Here is a 21,684-nt window from a genome sequence, read left to right as displayed (position 1 = left end):
TCACACGCTGCTAGCTGTGATCGCAGAGAGGGTAACGCCGTTTTCCCTGACGAATTTCCACGACGCGACAGCTCGGCTCGACATTCGATTGCGGCGATCCGCCTCGAGCAGGATTTCCAAAGGCGATTACAGGGCGGACGCTAAAGCAATTCATTTGCGTGCAGCCGAATTAAAGTGAATCGTCGCTTTGGAACGACGCGATTGCGTCACGCTAACTCCCATTTACCCTGATTCGCTAATGCGTTTCCGAGAACGCGTCAGCTACCCGAGATTTTTAGACAGATCAATCGATTCACTGTCCTTACTTCGATCGCGCACAACGTCAAAGGAAAGCGAAATTACATTAGATTATTAATACAAAATTTTCTTTATTACCAGTGGTACCTTCAATGCTTGTTAAGATCATGGCTGTTCGTGTACCAAAGCTAAACCATATTTAAGATTAACTTTTCATATGTAAATAATGCAAGTTCACTTATTCTTGATTTTTCGAATGTCGGCATAACCGTTGACTTGTACTACTAGCAGCGCTCCGGAAGAGCAAAATCAAATCCGTTCTACTAGATCTCAAAATCTGATCAAAGTCCATAGTTTTCCCGTTGAAAATTTCACAAAGACCATACTAATATTTCCTGCAGAAGTCCCCGTAACGCGATCATCGACCTAAATTCAAAGCACCGCTTACAATGAAACGATTTCTAAAACTGCGTCGACCAGTCGTTCAAATCCCGGAACGAAATTAATTTCGTCATTTTTCCCGGCGACAAATTCAATCAATTCCAGCGAGGGTATCGACTGGCATAACATAATCCCGTACCGTTTTCCATTTCGTCCATCGCGATTTCATTCTTTTTTTTGTGTTTGTTTCCCCTACTCGACCTGAAACAAGAGACGAGGGTGGCCAGAGTCGGAGGAGTGGTCTGGAAAACAATCCACGAGCCCGCTTATCCCGATTTCGCGTTTAATCGTTATTTTCAATCGGCTGAAAATCGAGAGGCTGTTTAGGCTCGCCTATCTGGAACGGTGTTTTCTGGATAACAGCAAAGTGGTTGCAAGTATCCGTGCCACGCTGCTATTGCCTCTCGATAGCGTTCGATAAAATCGCGATTCTTTCGAGATACATACACCGTTGCAGAATCGAGTTTCAGGGAAATTGCTGAACAAATCTGAGAGAGTAATTCGGATTTGGGAGACAGGAAAGGTTTCGAAATTGATAAATTTGAACATAAAGATTGTGAGAAGTGATTAGTGAACAAGTTATAACGCGCAATTAAAACATTAGAGACTAATTAAAAAGTAGAACGACTTGATAGCTCCAGCAAGAATTCCTTAGCTTCGAACGTTTCTCCAAATGATACTCATTTACAAAAGAACTCTTACAAACTTTCATTACAGTTATTTCATCAATTATCATAAAGGAAATTAAATCCAACGTTTGCTAAAAGGAAATGAAATTAAAATTGTACAGAATACTTCCGTTAAAGCGTCGTCTTACAAAATTAAAATAAACTGAAATTAAATTACCTCTGCTTGAAATGCTTTTAATTTTTAAAAAGCGAGCCCCGTTACAAGCTGCTGTTAACTTTTTAAAAACTCTGTAAATTTGAACTGCGCTTTTTATTACCCTGCTTTTCGTTATTTAATTAGCAGATATTATTCATGTGTTCAGAGTAAATTTATCGATCGTCTTATGAATTCAAGAATTTACTTAACATCTTACACTATTTGGACGAGACTGACGCACTTATATTTTGACTGTGACCAATTTTACTCGAATTTTGAATACATTTCAATTTGGAGTTCAAGTCCAACTATAATTTGCATAGTCAACTGCATGATACCAAGTTCACATAACATTTCAAGTTTCTGTGACTGTTTTCATGTTATAGCTGAAATTAGTTATGACTGACGCACTTGACAAAAACATCATAGTACAAGGGGTTAATTTTCTTGCTGTATGAACTAATCATATCACAAAGAAAGTTTCATGTTTCAGTGTAACAAAATATTACATTATTAAATGTTATGGTAGTCGATTTTGGACTTCATTTTAAAAATTCGAGTAAAATTGAAGAACGAGTGCAAGTTACACTTGGAATGATCGTAAATGGACGAATCGAATTACACATGGGAAAACGTAGATATAAATTAAACTATCAAATGAAGCCGACTGAACGACTGTTTTTGTGTCCGTTAGTTGTACACTACCAATTATATTAACGACGCGTTTCAATTAAGCTAATATACGCTCTGGACATCGCGCGACTCGCCCGTTGGGAGTTTGTCGCGTTGCACGTTTTAACGCGAGTGATACAACACTAGATATAACTTCCTGTCCTATACAATTAAACTGGAAACGATGTTTGAATATATGAAATAATACCTGACGCTTTTAATTAAAACCCTTCACATTTTACATATTTTTAATTTACTTAGTCTTCCAATATTAGTTACTGCTAATGTCTTTCAAATTCAGTTTCTTTTTCTAAATTTTTCAACATCTTCTATTTATAGTATAGTTTAATACCTGACGCTTTTAAATAAAACCTTCCACATTTTACATATTTTTAATTTACTTAGTCTTCCAATATTAGTTACTTCCTATATCTTTCAAACTCAGTTTCTCTTTCTAAATTTTTCAACATCTTCAATTTATAGTATAGTTTAACACCTGACGCTTTTAAATAAAACCCTCCACATTTTACATATTTTTAATTTACCTTAGTCTTCCAATATTAGTTACTTTCAATATCTTTCAAACTCAGTTTCTTTTTCTAAATTTTTCAACATCTTCAATTCATAGTGTAATCTAATTTTCCTCTAATTTTGTAAACAATTTTGCCGGCGAGTTTCTTAAACAAAGTCGGCGCAAGTTTTGAAAGAAGTGAAATATCGTTCAGAGCGTTAAGCAAGGTAGCAGGGAAATTGTTTCCCTTGCAGGAGAAGCCTGCCGGCGGTTTATTCGCCGCGGAGTTGTCACCGAACTGGAGACCTTAATGTAATGCACTCCAGGCGGTACTCACCCACGAGCAATTTAGGTGTTTGGCAACTTGCAGAGCGTAATTTGCGGCTCCTCTCACCAGTGCCCATGGAGAAAGCGCACTGCCAGACATTAGAACACTGCGATGAAATAGTAGACCTGAAACAATTGAAAAGTAATAAGCCCACGGTCATAACTTACGTTTGATTAAAGCAACGCGTCAAATAATCGCATCAAAAAATGTGATATATGCTATTATCGCAGAAAAATCAAGTACTGGAGCCAACTATCGCGTTCTTGGCATGGAAGTGGCATACGTTTCAGTTTACGAATGTTTTAAACGGTTATGCGAAAACCACTCGAATTTGCTTGCCAAACAGCAAACTTGTTCAAATTCGAAAATCTAAATAGATCGATCAATTCCGTGAGAAATAGCGTTTTCATCAGCGGAAACTGATCAAACGCTATTTTTCACGAAGCCGACGTTGGCAAGCCGATAACCATTCCATCCAGGATTTCTTCCCGGAGTCACTTAAATCTCGGGCATCGTTAATCTTCGTACATCGGCAAAATGGTGTTTCGTCGAGCACGAAGTAATCCTATCGCGACAGTTAGCGAAGATACATCATTATCAAGAAGAGAGCCCGTGATTCCCGTTCTTTCGAAGCTTCGATACCAGGCTTTGAGTGTTTTCAGGATAAGCCGGTTATCGCGGTTTCGGCTGGCTTCGTTAGACGATCGCGATAACGTTGTTACGAACAAAAGCTTCAACCCCTCCGGTTGTTTAAACGGAAACTTCGGAGTCGTTAATCTTCATATCCGGTCAAAGGATTCAACGCCATAACACTTTTGCCTATCTACGATTCACTTAGGATTCAAAATTGGGGGTGGAACTTTACAAATGTATACATTTTTCAAATTTAACTCTGTGGTGGTGCAAAGTTCATATAGAAATTTAAACATTTAGAGATCTGGAGGTCTCAAAAATTGGTAGGAAATGTGACTCGATCTGTTAATTTACCTATTTCAAGCTTTGTTAATTAACAAGTTTAAAACTTCAATTCGAGTCCGAAAACAGAACTACAAATTGAAGCACAAGAGTCACAGAACTGCTATCACGAAGAGAATCTAGAACAGCGGAGACAAACAAAGTTGATATTAAACTCGCCAAGAAGAAATGAGAACACTCGCGAAACTTAACGAATAGGAAAGTAGAATAATAAACTTTTTAATCCGAGATAACAGAGAGTGCGAAGTCAACAGCCGAAGCGTATCAAACACACAGATTAAACGGTATAGCTAAGGACCTTAATGTATCGAGGATAACGATCATGATCCTCGATGACAGTCTGTATGAACGATTTCATGGAATCGGTGAAACCTGTCGATACGCGTTCGAGAACCTTACTCGAATATGCTACTTATCGCCAGTCAAGATCCACTATCCCATTAGCTTAAGCTATCATCAATGTCTACGTTCAAGCAGCTTAGACGTCCCTTTGCAGCGTCAGTGTCCGTCAGTCAAGTGGCTGACGGTGACTGACGGTTTCTCTTAGTACGTACACATTTCTCTTATTTGCATACATTGTTCTGACGGCTATGCGCTAGATAAATAGGCTTCGATGGTCTCAGATTTCAAGTTCTTTATTATTGTCAGTCTTCTGGTTCTTCAAAATTGAACGCTAAATGAATAATTCACAATGACCTCAGATTTATTAGAGTTCTCAAGTTTATTCTTGTTATTAGAGTCTTCAGGTTCTTCAAAATTTAACGCTAAATGAATAGTCCACTTTGATGACCTCAGATTTATTAGAGTCCTCAAGTTTTTTCTTGTTATTAGAGCCTTCAGGTTCTTAAAAAAATTCTACTCTTGGAAAAGATGAATGTTAAATAAATAATCTATTTCAATGACTTCATTGTCAGACTTATTAGAGTCCTCAAGTTCTTTCTTGTCATCAGAGTCCTCAGGTTCTCCAAAATTTAACGCTAAATAAATAATCCATTTCAATGCCCTCACATTTGTTAGAGTCCTCAAGTTCTTTCTTGTCATCAGAGTCTTCAGGTTCTCTAAAATTTAACGCTAAATAAATAATCCATTTCAGTGACCTCATATTTGTTAGAGTCCTCAAGTTCTTTCTTGTCATCAGAGTCCTCAGGTTCTCCAAAATTTAACGCTAAATAAATAATCCATTTCAGTGACCTCACATTTGTTAGAGTCCTCAAGTTCTTTCTTGTCATCAGAGTCCTCAGGTTCTCCAAAAAATTGTACTCTTAAGAAAATTGAACGTTAAATGAATAATCTACTTCAATGACCTCATTGTTAGATTTATTAGAGTCCTCAAGTTCTTTCTTATCATCAGAGTCCTCAAGTTCTCCAAAATTGTACTCTTGATACAATCTGAGCAACTCTTGAGTAATTGTGAACTATTTCACATTATTAATGTGATCTTAACAATATTCATAAGTATTCTACTTTTATATCATAAGTTGATCAAATTCATTATATCAAATTGTTAACACTGTTAAATTATTATGTAGCTGTGTTAAATTATTACGTAGCAACGTAATGGTTAAACGAATAAACATAAGGTTAGGTTAGGTTAGGTTGATCAAATTCATTATATAAAATTATTAACAGTGTTAAATTATTATGTAGCAGTCTAACAGTGTAACGATTAAACGAACAAACATAAGGTTGCTAACACGAAAAATTTCGCAACTCCATTTTTCTGTGTTAAAGAGCTCCATAAGCTTTTCCACTAACTTGTCGTCAAACTGAGAAAATTAATACCGTATTTAATACCGTGGAAAAATGCTCTCGACAGTTTTCATTTTCATAGCCGTGAAGGTAAAGATTCTGTTTTGTAATATTCGCCGGGATGCTATTACGGGCTGTAGCTGCTCGATATCCAGTCATGGGAAAATTAACCTGTCAACTCACCCATTAATATGCATGTGTCCCGTTAGGTTCCTGGCAAGATGGCGCACTGCATCCGTCACTTAAGTGTATACCAAATTTTGGAATATCGATTCAAAATTGAATAAAACAGAAACCTTGTTTACATAATTATTTACTTATACTACTTGTTCGGTAAAGATACAGTTATTTGAAGGTTCGGTAAAACTCGGTCATTAATATTCGATCAGAAGAAAGTTAAACAGATTTGCTGTATTCTTCAACTTTGTAAAAGTCCTCCATGAATCTAACGAAGTAAATCCACGTTTTACGACATATTTTACTCGCAAAGTTTCTCAAAAGACCGCGTCAACACGGACGGTGTCATAATTATTGATTTGTACTACTTGGAAGGAGCGTAAAGAAGCCGTAATAAAGCTCGAGTATCCTGAAGAACCTTTCATATTTAATTAAAACGAAGAGAGTCTATTTGTCAGATTATGTCTTTTATTTGTCTTAAGTTTTCATCCCCGGGCATTATAAAATCTCCCGAGTTTTTATTACAGTCGTTAACATTAAAGCCGTAGGCATAAATTGATCCGCTCTTTTGTTGAAATTCCGAGCGTGTACATAAACAGAGAGAAAAGGAAGCCGTGACACTTCATAACCAGTTTCCGTGGTATACATTATCCTGATAACCTACATGACACAGAAAAATGCGAGCGTGCGAGTTACGAGCGACGTAACGCGTGCCATTATTACGCCTACTTCGAATCGCTCTTCTTTCCTCAACTGTCTCCGAATAAAAATTCGAGACAATACATTTCACGGAATAATGCTTTCAACGTCATATTTGCAACAAAAGAAATAATGGCTGATTAATCGAATTCCAATTACAACTCGTTAGGTACTCAATTCTTTTTTCTCGCTAACGCATGTATCAATATCAAGGATGTTTTCCTGACGGAAATACGCGGAGGAAGCAGAAGCTTAAGCTCGGTAATATTCATAAGTTGCAAGCGGCTTACCTTCCCGCTGCAATGTTTATGCGGTCTATATTTAAATTACCCAAGTTTTTCTTCTAAATACGATATTCCACTGTCTCGAAATTTACAGGTCATACATTTGACACACGTATGGCAGAGTTTTCGTATTCAGAAACAATTTACCTTCCTCGTTAAACACTTCGATCGCAATGGTAGCTCGCGCATAACTAGTCGGTTCACAGGGAACCATTAGTAACAGAGATTCGTTAACGACGACCTTAAAGAGTCTATCAGACAATGTTGCAATCGATACACACGGCGTGTGCACACATGATTATTGCAGAGGTACCCGAGTGTGCGTTTGCTGCTTCGCTGGCAGCTATACGTCATTTCGCAGCACGGTAATGGGCAGCCAAACGTTATAAAGCAATATCGATCCATCGTTTCCTCTGCGTCTTCCATCCTGCTGCCTTTTCCTCTTTGAAAGTGCCCGCGGCCAGGCGTCGCGATGCCGCCTCGAAACTTTTTTTTTCACTACGATCACCCTCTTTCATACAGGCGCGTCGTTAACTCTACGCCCTTTCTCTCCCTCTGCGCTGTTTCAACGCCCTTGTATGGGGACTTTAAATTAACGAAATGCGACGTTCAAATATTCTTAATTGAAGTGCTGCGATTTTATGGCTGAGCACATCTGGACTTTAAGTGTCTGACTAGTGCTGAGAGTTATGAACGTTCAGTATTTTATACGTTGACTAATCCATACTCTTCTATTTCATATTTACTATTTTATACATTGACTATCCCATACTATTCTATTCCGTATTGACTATTTTATACGTTCACTATTCCATATTATTCTATTCCATGTTGACTATTTTATACGTTGACTATTCCATACTATTCTATTCCATATTGACTATTTTATACGTTGACTATCCCATACTCTTCTATTTCATATTTACTATTTTATACATTGACTATCCCATACTATTCTATTCCATATTGACTATTTTATACGTTGACTATTCCATATTATTCTATTCCATATTGACTATTTTATACGTTGACTATCCCATACTCTTCTATTTCATATTTACTATTTTATACATTGACTATCCCATACTATTCTATTCCGTATTGATTATTTTATACGTTGACTATTCCATATTATTCTATTCCATATTGACAATTTTATACGTTGACTATTCCATACTATTCTACTCCATATTTACTATTTTATACATTGACTAGTCCATACTATTCTATTTCATATTAACTATTTTATACGTTGACTATTTCATACTCCTCTATTCCATATTATTCTATTCGATAGTGACTATTCCATATGCCATGTTCTTTAAGCTCTAAGTATGTTGTGAAATGTAAGAACTGAAGATACTGGGTATTCAAAATCCTAAATATCTTAAACTCCACTTTTGCTATGTTCTTAAAATTCAGCTATAAAATTTGCTCATGCGAAAATGAACAAACTCTCTGATGTTTCTTTTTATTATTAAATCTATTGCTTTATTGTACCCTTGATGGAGACCCTCATCAACTCCGCCATTTTGAGAATCAGTAGTTACAAAATGGTGTCTAGAATGCAACTTAGCACGTGATTCCATCGTCAGCCAAATTACAACATCAGATTATCTTCCTGAAACTTCGATATTCTAGCAATAAAAATACGTGAAATCTGTGTGAAATGTTTATTGCGGCGAATTTTAAGTGAATTCTTCGAGTCGCTGAAAGAATACGATTTTCAATGGATTTCAGAGCAGCCATGTATTTTCCAATTTACCGGAAGGTGTACGAATGAACTCGTAACAATGTCGTCCTGCTCTCCCAGCCACTAAATTTCAAAGGAAGTTACCAGCGAATTTGCAACTCGATCGGAAAGTTAGATGACATCTGGCCTCATTGCACGCCAACTAACGCTCAACTCTCCTACTCGCCTGTGACGGTGAACGCTAACGCTCGAAAAAAGAACTTCTCGATACAATAAAAATTTAGATCGGATCGGGTGAAGGGATCGTAAAAAAAATGCCACTCAAACTTTCAGATAATCTTTCGTAAGCTTTCAAACTTACAAATCCTAATTCAACAAGTTTCCCTCTGAAATACTTTAAATCCCCAAAATTAACGTGTGAATTTTTTTCAAAAAGTCTTCAACATCATTCAGATGAGTTTAGGGTAAGAGACACAAAACATAAGCATCAAATTTCAGAAGGCACTTGAGTCTCCTGTTCGAGGTAAAAGAATCCGCGGATTAAAGAGCCAGCCAAAACGAACATGACAAAGGCGGGAATGGAATCGCAGACCTAACGAGGTCATTTCGTGGTGCGCTTCTGACCGTGAGAGTCGACGACCAAATGATTTCTTTCTTGCTTGAGTGCCGGCTCGAGAGGGTTGAAGAGGAGGTAGGCCAACGAGCGTATTCAATAAAACATGAGGTATACAGGAATCGATGTTATCGGCCCAGTTTCATGTCCCTCGATTAACCCTCTTCTTCGGGAACTTTGGATAGTGGGGATCGTAAATTGTGTACTTCTGTGGGACACTAATCACTCGGGGAAATTAATCAAGTATCTAGGTGTCTAGATAGATATTTAGATTCTTGGGTGGTCAGGATTGTAGATGATAGGATACATATTTTCTGGTTGCAATAACTCTTAGGTTTGTGGATGTTCAGGTTGATGTGTTCTTAGATACCGATGTTATTATCAGAAATTTGATATCCATATTTCTATATCTGCACATGTTTATATTTGTACATCTTTACATATTCATATATCTACATTTGTACATCTCCATATCTCCACATGTGTACATCTTCACATCTGTACATCTGTACATCTCCACATCTCCACATGTGTACATCTCCCACATCTCCACATCTCCACATGTGTACATCTCCCACATTTCCATATCTCCACATCTTCATATCTCCACATGTGTACATCTCCACATCTCCACATCTCCACATGTGTATATCTTCTACATCTCCACATCTCCACATCTCTATATCTCCACATGTGTACATCTTCCACATCTCCACATCTCCACATCTTCATATCTCCACATGTATACATCTCCACATCTCCACATCTCCACATGTCCACATGTGTATATCTCCCACATCTCCACATCTCCATATCTCCACATGTGTACATCTTCACATGTGTACATCTCCCACGTCTCCACATCTCCACATGTGTACATCTTCACATGTGTACATCTCCCACCTCTCCACATCTCTACATCTCCACATGTGTACATCTCCTACATCTGCACATCTCCACACGTGTACATCTTCACATGTGTACATCTACACCTGTACATCTCCATATCTCTACATCTCCACATCTCCAGTTCCCCAAATCTCCAGATCTATTACACCCACATATCCCTACAGCTCCACATCACCCACAAGCTCTTACATTTCCCCACCAAATGTCCACACCCCACATCTACCAACTCCAGCTTCAAATCCAACACATGTCCCATCTGCCCCATCAAATATTTACCAAACAATTAAATTTTAATGAACGATTAAATGTCTCGCGTTAAAAACAAGCGGTTAATTGCATGGTGAAAATCCGCTTCGGACGTAGAAACTTCGTGTGAATGGCACCGATGCCGGCCGAGTATTTATGTAGAGCCGAGACGAGAGAGAGGTCCCCTTTGGCGGGTCGTAGCTGATACTGATTCTGTTTGGTCTGCCACCTGATAGAGAGTTCCTAACCGCGGGCATTATCCATTCGGATCCGTCGTTCCGCGTAGATTAAATTCGACGGATTAGATCCCATCAGAGCACGGCCGGGTTAAAGGAGGGCGACGCCCCTCTAACAGAGAGGGTGGGCTGCCGATTTCGAATTGGTCGCTCGAACGGCTACGGTAACGTTTCATCGTGGCATTTTCGTAATTGCGACCGAATACCTCGGATACTTGTAAGTTTATAATGAATTTCGATAAAGCCACGAAATTGCGGGGATACGAATACACGTGCTGGAAATGTGGTGCGGTTACGGATTGGCTTTTTGAGGAAAAAATTCATTAGGTCTAGAATATCAGCTCTCGAATTGGCTCTCATGATTCTATCACTTAAATTTCCTTATTTTTAGAGAAATGCATAAGTAAAATTATCGAGTACCATAGCAATCCATATTAAATAAGATTAATGAAACGACAAAATAAGATCTGTCATGCAAGACTAGGATTAATAACTCCCGGTAGAAATTGAATAATCCGATTACGAGTAACAGCCATATGAATAATTCTCCGATTCTTTCTCTGTAAGCATCAGAGTTTGCAGGAATAAATTATGCAATTATTTGTTATCTCAAAGGCTAACACTACTCTTAATCTCGGGTTCGTTTGGGTCGATATGGTTGATTTTCCTCGAACACCATCTCGCAGCTCATAAATTTCTTTCGAACACGACTTACGCAGAGCCGTATCGCGGGCTGAAATTAATAACGAAACCCCTATGAAAATTATTTCTCAGGTGTTTTCCTCGAGACGATCGCGTGAGCGAGAAAGGGTGGTGTTTCGGTGCATGAAGGAGATCGATCTTCTGTGGGTAGAGAAAAACAAAGTAATCTGCTTGAGGGTTCCAGCATATCATTAACCCGACCGAACGATAATTCACTACAGCTGGGAACTGTCAATGAGGGGTTAGGTCGGTTGATTCATTCCCTAATTTATCGCGGGTGGTAAATCACCCTAAGAACGGTACCCGATATGCAGTAACCAATGTGAACTCCATATTTACTCCAAACACGATGTTTTCTATTTTCAATCACAAAGAACAAGCCTTTGCATAACTTTCTCTTTAAAAAAATATAAAATAGTTCTCAAAATATATTTGAAAATTATTTCAAACAAACATCTGTTCTCATAATTATACAAAAATTTTAAACTGACAAAGAAATAATGTAGAAGCTTTGTTAAAAAAACCATCGTACTAGATTTAAGAATTTAACACCGAATTTGCTTCCATGATCATGATCATAGGTGGAATCAAAGGCTCCAAAAAGCCCGGGCATCTTTCACGAAGCCAACCGAAGGTAACCGTAATCACGATAAAGGGATGAACATTTGAGGAGGAGCTTTCAAATTTTCGTCGAACAACCCCTTTGTCGACGAATCCAAGCAAGGGTAAATCGTGTTCGAAACGTCAGCCGGAAGCTGGCGACAGTTTTTATGGCTGGTCGTCTGACCACCCCCTCCGCCTTCGACCCTCGTTTACATCTAACGCTTTAATCTTGAATATTCCGTCAGTTATTTCTAGACGAGGCATGTTAAAAGGGTTAGCGTGTGCCGACGTTAATTATTCCAAGAGCCCAGAGCACGACAGAAATAAAATACACGACCGTCCCTGCCACCGACACGCTCCGGAGGGGTGAATTACCTGTAACTCGATTAAAGAGACGCGACTCCTTGACCGGAGAAATTCTTTTGATCCGCCTCCGTGTTTCCATCTGTATTTGTCGAAAGCTTCTTTTACGCCTTTGTGCAATTTAATTGCGTATGGGTTGCAAATATTTTTCAGATAAATACCTAAGTCTGTGCGATGTGAGATTTTAAGAAAATTTTAGCCTGTAAGTTTTATCGTAAGGTGGTTATTCAATCGATATGATTGAAGTTTCGAGTGTTGATTCATGGTTAACAAGATGGAAGCGATCGTGGTACAGATGGACAGTTTAATGGAGATCGAGAGCAAAAGTTTTCATTAGTGGACAAGTTTTTCTTTTAAATATCATTGATGGAATGACTTAATGGTCTGCCAAGTGAACTGGGTTCAGCGGGGAAGTTTTGCTGTTTCTGAGATTAAGAACTGGCTCACTTTTCCAATTCAACTTTGTGGAGCAAGGAAACTTCAAATTCTAATTAGTACTTGGGAGTTGCTCGTCGATAGCGATCGATCCTGCATAAATGTATTGAACTCTTTGATGCTGCGAAGATTCTGATGTGGTCCAAATTAATATGAGTATGGGAACGTATAATAAACTTGTACATTATATTCTCTCATGAGTCATCGACCAAATCACATGAATGCCATTTTGCATAAATTTAATAGTACCTTCAATATATATTTATCAATTGTTCCTTGTAAAATTATTAAAATATTAAGACTATTAAGGAACGTCACTTAATCAATTAAAGAACGATTAAGTATCTGGTACATATTAAATATAGAAATATATAATTTCAGTCTAAAATGTACAATTCCTCCATAATTAATAAAACTATAATTTAAGATTTGCAACTTATCTTGTCTTCCACAAATTTTCCTGATAAAAGCATTCTGTCTCGAATTCTCTGAGTCTATAGAATTTTAGCCTTAGTCTAAAGCTTTTAATCTTGACAGGCAAAGAATGAACAGAATAACAGTAAAGGAAAAGAAGAAGGCTCACCATCAGGCACAGCGTGACTGGTCATCAGGAAGTTGACACAAGCGGCACCAGTCCCATGGCCGATCAACGTCACGTTCCTAGGATCACCACCGAAGTAGCCGATGTTCTCCTGCACCCAGTGCAACGCCGCGATCTGATCCATCAGCCCGTAATTCGCCGGAGACCGTAAGTGCGAATCCGTGTTGGCGTTTAGAAAGCCTGTAATGAAAACAAGCTCGCTTATGGCCGCTGTCGTCCGAAGGGAGGCTTGTTACCGCTACCGAAATTACCACAACCCCATACTAATTACGCTTAACTCAAATTGCACCGTCGTGAATTGCCACAATCGCACAATTCTGTTTTTAATTAAATATTCGAGGTAGACTTCGGGAACTTTGGAGGGTTGGAATTTTGGGAACTTGAGGACTTCAATTTTTGGGATTTTGGGAATTCGGGATTTTTGGGATTTTGGATTTGTGAAGGTTTGAATTTGATAGCTTTGGAACTTGGGGAGATTTGAATTTGATAGCTTTGGAATTTGTGAAGGTTTGAAACTTGATAGCTTTGGAACTCGTGAAGGTTTGAATTTGATAGCTTTGGAACTCGTGAAGGTTTGAAATTTGATAGCTTTGGAACTTGTGAAGGTTTGAAACTTGATAGCTTTGGAACTCGTGAAGGTTTGAAACTTGATAGCTTTGGAACTTGTGAAGGTTTGAAACTTGATAGCTTTGGAACTCGTGAAGGTTTGAAACTTGATAGCTTTGGAATTTGTGAAGGTTTGAAATTTGATAGCTTTGGAATTTGTGAAGGTTTGAATTCGATAGCTTTGGAACTTGTGAAGGTTTGAAACTTGATAGCTTTGGAAATTGTGAAGGTTTGAAATTTGATAGCTTTGGAACTTGGGGAGATTTGAATTTGATAGCTTTGGAATTCGTGAAGGTTTGAAACTTGATAGCTTTGGAACTCGTGAAGGTTTGAAATTTGATACCTTTGGAACTCGTGAAGGTTTGAAATTTGATACCTTTGGAACTCGTGAAGGTTTGAAACTTGATAGCTTTGGAACTCGTGAAGGTTTGAAACTTGATAGCTTTGGAACTTGTGAAGGTTTGAAACTTGATAGCTTTGGAACTTGTGAAGGTTTGAAATCTGATAGCTTTGGAACTCGTGAAGGTTTGAAATTTGATACCTTTGGAACTCGTGAAGGTTTGAAATTTGATACCTTTGGAACTCGTGAAGGTTTGAAATTTGATACCTTTGGAACTCGTGAAGGTTTGAAATCTGATAGCTTTGGAACTCGTGAAGGTTTGAAATTTGATACCTTTGGAACTCGTGAAGGTTTGAAATTTGATACCTTTGGAACTCGTGAAGGTTTGAAACTTGATAGCTTTGGAACTCGTGAAGGTTTGAAATTTGATAGCTTTGGAACTTGTAAAGGTTCGAATTTGTGAGAGTATTGGTAGGACCATGGAAGTTTGGGACTTAGAAATTTTTAGACGTTCAGACTTAGGACCTTAGTCATGAAACTTGCAAGCTTTAACATTCTGTGCCTTGGGAATTTGTGAAATTTGATTTCGGTATCCTGAAAATACCTTCAAATCTCGAACTTACAAAGCAGAATCCAAAAATACCCTTACATGCATAAGATGATAATTAAATTTAAAATAAAGTACTGTAATGATAGACAATGGTATGTGAATGCACATGAGCCAACAGCATCGAAGCATAAATCTTAAGCCTAGATATCGATCCAAACTCATCGTCCTCCGCGTTTCCGTGTGCCATAAATACGGTTAGAGTGGTCCAGACTGATACGTCTAACGATCGAACGATATGTAAAATAGAACACGTCTGCGATGGTAGCAGCGAATAAATCGTTCGATTATTTGATCGACGAACATCGCGTTCCGGATTCATCGTTGTTTAATTGGACCCGACGGTCCCCAGAATTTTCCCGCGATTTTTCCCCTCGTTGGAACGGAAATGGTTTTCGCAACTATTAACGAACGCGTCATTCTGCCGCTATTGTCGATGGAATTTTTTATGTCGCTTTGGGTGTCGTTCGTAGCAAACAAAACGTTTTGTTTCGGTTGCTCGGAAAACGTGGACCAAATTCATAGTGGTACATCGTTCTAGGAAAGGCATTATTACGAATTGCGTGGTTTTTTTCCCCGGATAAAACGTTCAAGATAAAAACACCGTGCGGAATAATGGTATGGTAATTTCGAAAGTTCTCTTTTTTCGGTACACAAGCGGTGTAGCTTTTCAAAGCTAGGAAAACTAACTTCTCTCGTATTATACATTCACGATTTTATAACAGTTCAATTACGTATATCGAGTTTCAACTTCGCTCTGATGACTTCAGACATCTGTTGCAACGCGTACGCTATAAAGAGTTTAATGAGTTTGATACTATAAGCTGAACACTTAAGAACCGAAGACTTGAGCAATTTTAACTTTCAAAGCAACTAAGATCTATAATAATGTATTTACCTTGAGCATTTCATTTTAATTCCTTATTAGCATTGTACTTTATATTTCAACTCTTTAAGCATCATGAATTCAGAAATTGTGTAGTATAAGCACTGTGGATGCAGTTACAAAATTAGTTATTATAAACGCAGGATGTTCTAAGCAGTAGATACTGTATTTGCTAAGCTCCCAAAGCGCTGAGTACTCAAAGTGCTAAGTATTCTGTGCGTTGAGTACTCTAGCTCGGGTATTCTAAGCGCTGCGAACTCTAGGTGTTAAGTACTCGACGCGTGGACTATGATAATTTGGGTATCTTAGGCGCTGAGTGCTTTGAACGCTAAGTGTTAGAGGCGCTGAGTACTCTATCGTGGGTATTTCAAGCGTCGAGTGCTCTAAGTGTTAAATATTCTTTGCGTAGGGAACTCCAACGTGGGTATTCCAAGCGCTGAGTGCTCCAACGTGGGTATTCCAAGCGTTGAGTGCTCTAAGCGTTAAGTATTCTACGCGTTGAGTACTCCAACGTGGGTATTCCAAGCGCTGAGTGCTCCAACGTGGGTATTCTAAGCGCTGAGTGCTCTAAGCGCTAAGTATTCTATGCGTTGAGTACTCTAACGTGGGTATCCCAAGCGCTGAGTGCTCCAAGCGTTAAATATTCTACGCGCTGAGTACTCTAACGTGAGTATCCCAAGCGCCGAGTGCTCCAAGCGTTAAATATTCTACGCGTTGAGTACTCTAGCGTGGGTATTCCAAGCGCTGAGTGCTCCAAGCGTTAAATATTCTACGCGTTGAGTACTCTAGCGTGGGTATCCCAAGCGCTGAGTGCTCCAAGCGTTAAATATTCTACGCGTTGAGTACTCTAGCGTGGGTATCCCAAGCGCTGAGTGCTCCAAGCGTTAAATATTCTACGCGCTGAGTACTCTAATGTGGGTATCCCAAGCGCTGAGTGCTCCAAGCGTTAAGTATTCTACGCGTTGAGTACTCTAGCGTGGACCTCCTAAGCGCTGAGTGCTCCAAGCGTTAAGTACTCTACGCGCTGAGTACTCTAACGTGGGTATCCCAAGCGCTGAGTGTTCCAAGCGTTAAATATTCTACGCGCTGAGTACTCTAATGTGGGTATCCCAAGCGCTGAGTGCTCCAAGCGTTAAGTATTCCACGCGTTAAGTACTCTAACGTGGTCCTCCTAAGCGCTGAGTGCTCTAAGCGTTAAGTATTCTAAACGCTGAGTGCTTTACACCAATTTAATTTCACGCACTCCAATCGCAACATGCTCTAAACTATTCCAAGCGCCAAATTTCCAGTCCGAAATAAAGTCACAAATAAAATAAGCTCTCGCTGAAACAAAGTTGTCCCAGTTTCAGCATTTGATAAATGACAAGCGTAGATAACGGAGCATAACAAAACGACTTAACAAATGACCAAAGAAAGTGTTCATTCGTTAACATAGAGACGTTAACAAATGCTTCTGACGTGTATGATGAATCCGTAGAGTTGTAAAATGATCGATGAAAACGAGATATAAAGCAGCGCATACGTCCTAAACAATCCTTGTTGAATATGCATGCGCGATTCTCAATTTCCCGTGATAATATATTGCATCGCGATTTTCTAAGCTTCCTGTACGCTTCGCCGCGTTACATTTGATCGATGACGCTTCCGTAAGCGTTATGAAACGTATTTTGTACGATTGCATTTTAAAATCTTCATTTCATGCATCGCGAGATAATGGTTCTTCTGAGAAATAAGTTTGAAATTAAAAGCAAGATCGGTGGTGTGTTTCTAAACTGTTGCGCGTTTATCTTGCGGGACGAATTATGAGCGCTTTGATGACCGGATCTGAGCCACCCCTAATTACACTTCCGACACACGGGACTATTCGTACGCATAAAATACTAATGATACAATCGTGTTTGCAATGTTTCCGGCGATATCGTGGCTCGGGTGGATCGCCAAATGCACGCGAGCCTCCGTCACGCGAACGCATCGTTCCGAAAGAAAAGAAATCGAAAGAGTCTTCGTTCAATCTGAAGTTAATTTCGGATGAAAAGCAGGGAGAATAAATTACGATAATACTCGAGAAAGTAGCGTGCTGAGAGAGAACACTAAATCTTCTTCTTCAATCTTCAGTCAATTGTAGCCACAAAAAAAGAAGCACAAAGATCCAAACTTCGTTCGAAATTAAAAAATACAACGAAATTCCGTGGCGTGGAGAAACAAAGGGGAGAAACATTTCCTTCAATTTTTAGCGAAAGGGGAAGACTGCAATAACAGGATTGAAAAAAATCGCGAGTTTTATGGAAGATGTAAATGAGGTTAGAAAGCGCGGGAAGAATAATATAGGGTCGCCCAAAAGGCTCTTAGATCTACATTTTGTGGTGAAAAATAAAATTGCAAGATTTTGATAAGGGAATACATGAAAATTTATTAGGAGAATATTAAACAGCGTTTTCTTGAACCTGTAGTCACTCTTGAGTGCAAAATGAGAAGTTTCTTAGGGAAGACGAGGGTGGAAAAAAAGCGGAACTTCGTTTTCCATAATTTACAAGCATTACCGATTGAAGGAATGAAGCAAAAGGACTTTGATAATAAGAGGCTCAAGGCTAATTAGAAGGAAAATGCGCGGGAAGCGAAAGAACATTGAAGAAACAAGTACTTTATGTTCTCAATTGTGTCTTTGAAAAGTAAGGAACGAAGGAGGGATTATAGAGTTACATTTAATACTTAGGACTTATTACTTGTAATAGGTAGAATTAACGCTTAGAGCACTCAGCGCTTGGGATATTCACGTTAGAGTACTCAACGCATGGAATATTTGGCGCTTAGAGTACTCAACGCTTGGGATACCCACGTTAGAGCACTCAGCGCGTGGAATAGTTAGCGCTTAGAGTACTCAGCGCGTGGAATACTTAGCGCATAGAGTACTCAGCGCGTGGAATACTTAGCGCTTGGAGTACTCAGCGCGTGGAATACTTAGCGCTTAGAGTACTCAGCGCGTAGGATACATAGCGCTTAGAGTACTCAGCGCGTGGAATACTTAGCGCTTAGAGTACTCAGCGCGTGGAATACTTAGCGGTTAGAGTACTCAGCGCGTGGAATAGTTAGCGCTTAGAGTACTCAGCGCGTGGAATATTTAGCGCTTAGAGTACTCAGCGCGTGGAATAGTTAGCGCTTAGAGTACTCAGCGCGTGGAATACTAAGCGCTTAGAGTACTCAGCGCGTGGAATACTTAGCGCTTAGAGTACTCAGCGCGTGGAATACTTAGCGGTTAGAGTACTCAGCGCGTGGAATAGTTAGCGCTTAGAGTACTCAGCGCGTGGAATATTTAGCGCTTAGAGTACTCAGCGCGTGGAATAGTTAGCGCTTAGAGTACTCAGCGCATGGAATACTTAGCGCTTAGAGTACTCAGCGCGTGGAATACTTAGCGCTTAGAGTACTCAGCGCGTGGAATAGTTAGCGCTTAGAGTACTCAGCGCGTGGAATACTAAGCGCTTAGAGTACTCAGCGCGTGGAATACTTAGCGCTTAGAGTACTCAGCGCGTGGAATACTTAGCGGTTAGAGTACTCAGCGCGTGGAATACTTAGCGCTTAGTATACTCAGCGCGTGGAATCCTTACCGCTCAAAGTACTCAGCGCTTGTAAAAATAAAAAAAGAAGATGGTAGAGACTTGAACAGATCTTCCGACGAAAATACAGAAAGGGAATAAATACCGGGATTGAAAAAGGCACTGCTTATCAGGGAGGGTAAACTGGAGGGGGATGGTGGGCGATACGCGTGAAACTAGAATAGAAATAAACCACTGGTCATATCCCATTTGATATTCAACCTCCGGCGTATCTGTCGCGCTGCACTTCCGTGTCTCCTATTCTTCTCGTTACAATGGAACTGCTGAACGTTACTCGTTGATTTAAATTTTCCGGTACATGGGTGTGCATAGCCGCGGCTGTTGGATATCGCACCCCCCCGTTTTTCCATCCCTCCCAGCGTCGCTCCCCATTCGGTACAAAGCGCCGCGTCACTTTTGCCGGCCGAAGAAAAACGAGAAAAATGAACAGTGAAAATTGCGGCCGCGAGAGGAATGTGCTTCCTGAAACCGAGCCCTCTTCCGTTTGAACAGAGCAACGATGGAATCAAATTTCGATATTTTACGCGACTCCAATCCCTTACTCCCTTTTTTTTCATACTGTTCGAGTGTGATCCTTTGAAGACCAGTTGGCCAATTTTTTTTCATCGAACGACATGTACTCGATGAGTTATGGGTTTCAAGTGGTTTCCTCTTTTTTAACGTGCTATAGTGGTTCGTGCTTCAAGTTTTGTATAACAGTATCATTTCAATAATGTAAGGTCGCGATTGAATGTTTGTCATTCAACAAACGGGTCGATTGTGTTTCCAAAATTTGGTTTATTAGTTTCGCAAGTGGCATAATGGAACGCAGCAATTCGCACTGCCACCCGTTACTTTTTCATCGAACGAAATTTCGTTCCCCTAACTCATAGCACGTTCCATTTCAATGCAATATTTTCAAACTACGAAATTTCTTTATTTTACGGCTGACACGCAATGCTACTTTTCAGCCTCGCCTGCACCAAACGAATCCATCGCTTTTTCTGTTACGAATGTTCGTTTTATTACCCTCTTTCATTCCAGTTAAAAACAGAGACAATCGGAAATTGAAGAGTTGATAGTCGGAAAACATTTTCAAACCTTTTTTAATTTTTGCAATTTCAAAGGGAAATAAAATACAGAATTGAATTAAAAAAGCTTGCATTCAAACATGGCTGAAGATTTCAATAAAACTTGAATGTTGAACATCAAGTCAGATTGAAACTTGCAAATATTTGAAACTTGAGTAATTGTCGAATGGGATTTCTAATCAAATTGCAATTAAATTTAATCGAGTTGAATTGGAACGAGTCACAAAGCATGAAACCTATTGAATTGAGAATTGTCGAAGCACTCTGTCAATAGATTGATGCAACGAGAATTGTCTTAGACTGTTGTGTTGCTGGGTGACAATCTTCGAATGGAGCACTTGCGAGAAACACGACGTGCAGAGACATCTAGCGTTCAATACGTGAACTAAGGCGTTCGAGAGACATCTGAATTAACCAATGAAATTTTATCGTTCTCACCTTTTATCTTCATTCCACAAAAACCTACCCAATAAATAATTAGTCAATTTCGATTTTAAACAACCTCATTATTTAAACAAAAGCTCGACAGAGATATTTTGTAAAGTGAAAATTTCTCGGTAAAAATTGTAATGGAGGTTTAAATTTCTCGTGACAATATTCAGCGTTAAACGAAAATCCCAGTGATGTACAAAAACGGTTGGAATGTAATTCAAGAAACGGAACCTTGTTACAGCGTGCGCCGCATGCGGCGTGTAACACGCGGAGCCACGTCACTTCAAGGGACAGCAGAGAAACGGTAATGAAAAAAAAGGAAACGCGTTCGTGACATTGCGAAACTGGATTCCGCTTCATTTCCATGGAAAATTAACGCTGGCCAAGCTTAAAAATTCGGGTTTATGCCGTCCAGCTGGTTTCCGCTGGAATCTGTTTGCCCGAAGAGTTGAATATCCCTCCAATTATTCTTTCTGCAACTTGACAAGTGGAACGAAAATATTTAATCTGCGCGGTAACAATAAAAACCTGCACGTGGTGATTTCACTCGATATTATTTCGACAGAGGCTTCCTGTAATATTGTAATATTTTTCAGCTTTGTTTTCGCGCATTTATAACGCGCTACGGAAATGAGTTTTCGAATGGGCGCAATTTATTTTACTCTACAAAAGGATTGTTCAAGTTTCATTTATATTCAAATTGCAGAGGATATTTCACCATCTGTCATTATTGCATCGGACCTTTGTGTTCGTCAAATCGTTCATATCGTCTGTTGCCTAACTTTTTATTTGCCAGATTGAATCAAACTTGAATCGAGTTCAAACTGAACCGC

At 39.3% G+C, this 21,684-nt stretch overlaps 1 protein-coding gene across 2 annotated transcripts in view; it reads right to left on the bottom strand.

Moving 5' to 3' along the window:
* Nlg3 (Neuroligin 3) overlaps positions 1-21,684 on the bottom strand; it is a 266,900-nt gene that overhangs the window by 19,748 nt on the left and 225,468 nt on the right. For both annotated transcript variants that reach the window (XM_076539725.1, XM_076539723.1), the window contains exons 3-4: positions 13,282-13,479; positions 3,024-3,139 (exon numbers count right to left, since the gene is read on the bottom strand). In XM_076539725.1, coding sequence (XP_076395840.1) covers positions 3,024-3,139; positions 13,282-13,479 — 314 coding nt within the window. The remainder of the gene's footprint in view (positions 1-3,023; positions 3,140-13,281; positions 13,480-21,684) is intronic.

This window comes from Megachile rotundata, chromosome 14 (genome assembly GCF_050947335.1).
Source record: "Megachile rotundata isolate GNS110a chromosome 14, iyMegRotu1, whole genome shotgun sequence".
Lineage (NCBI taxonomy): Eukaryota > Metazoa > Arthropoda > Insecta > Hymenoptera > Megachilidae > Megachile > Megachile rotundata.
The sequence above is the reverse complement of the archived record's forward strand: the minus strand, read 5'-3'. Positions and strand labels throughout refer to the sequence as shown.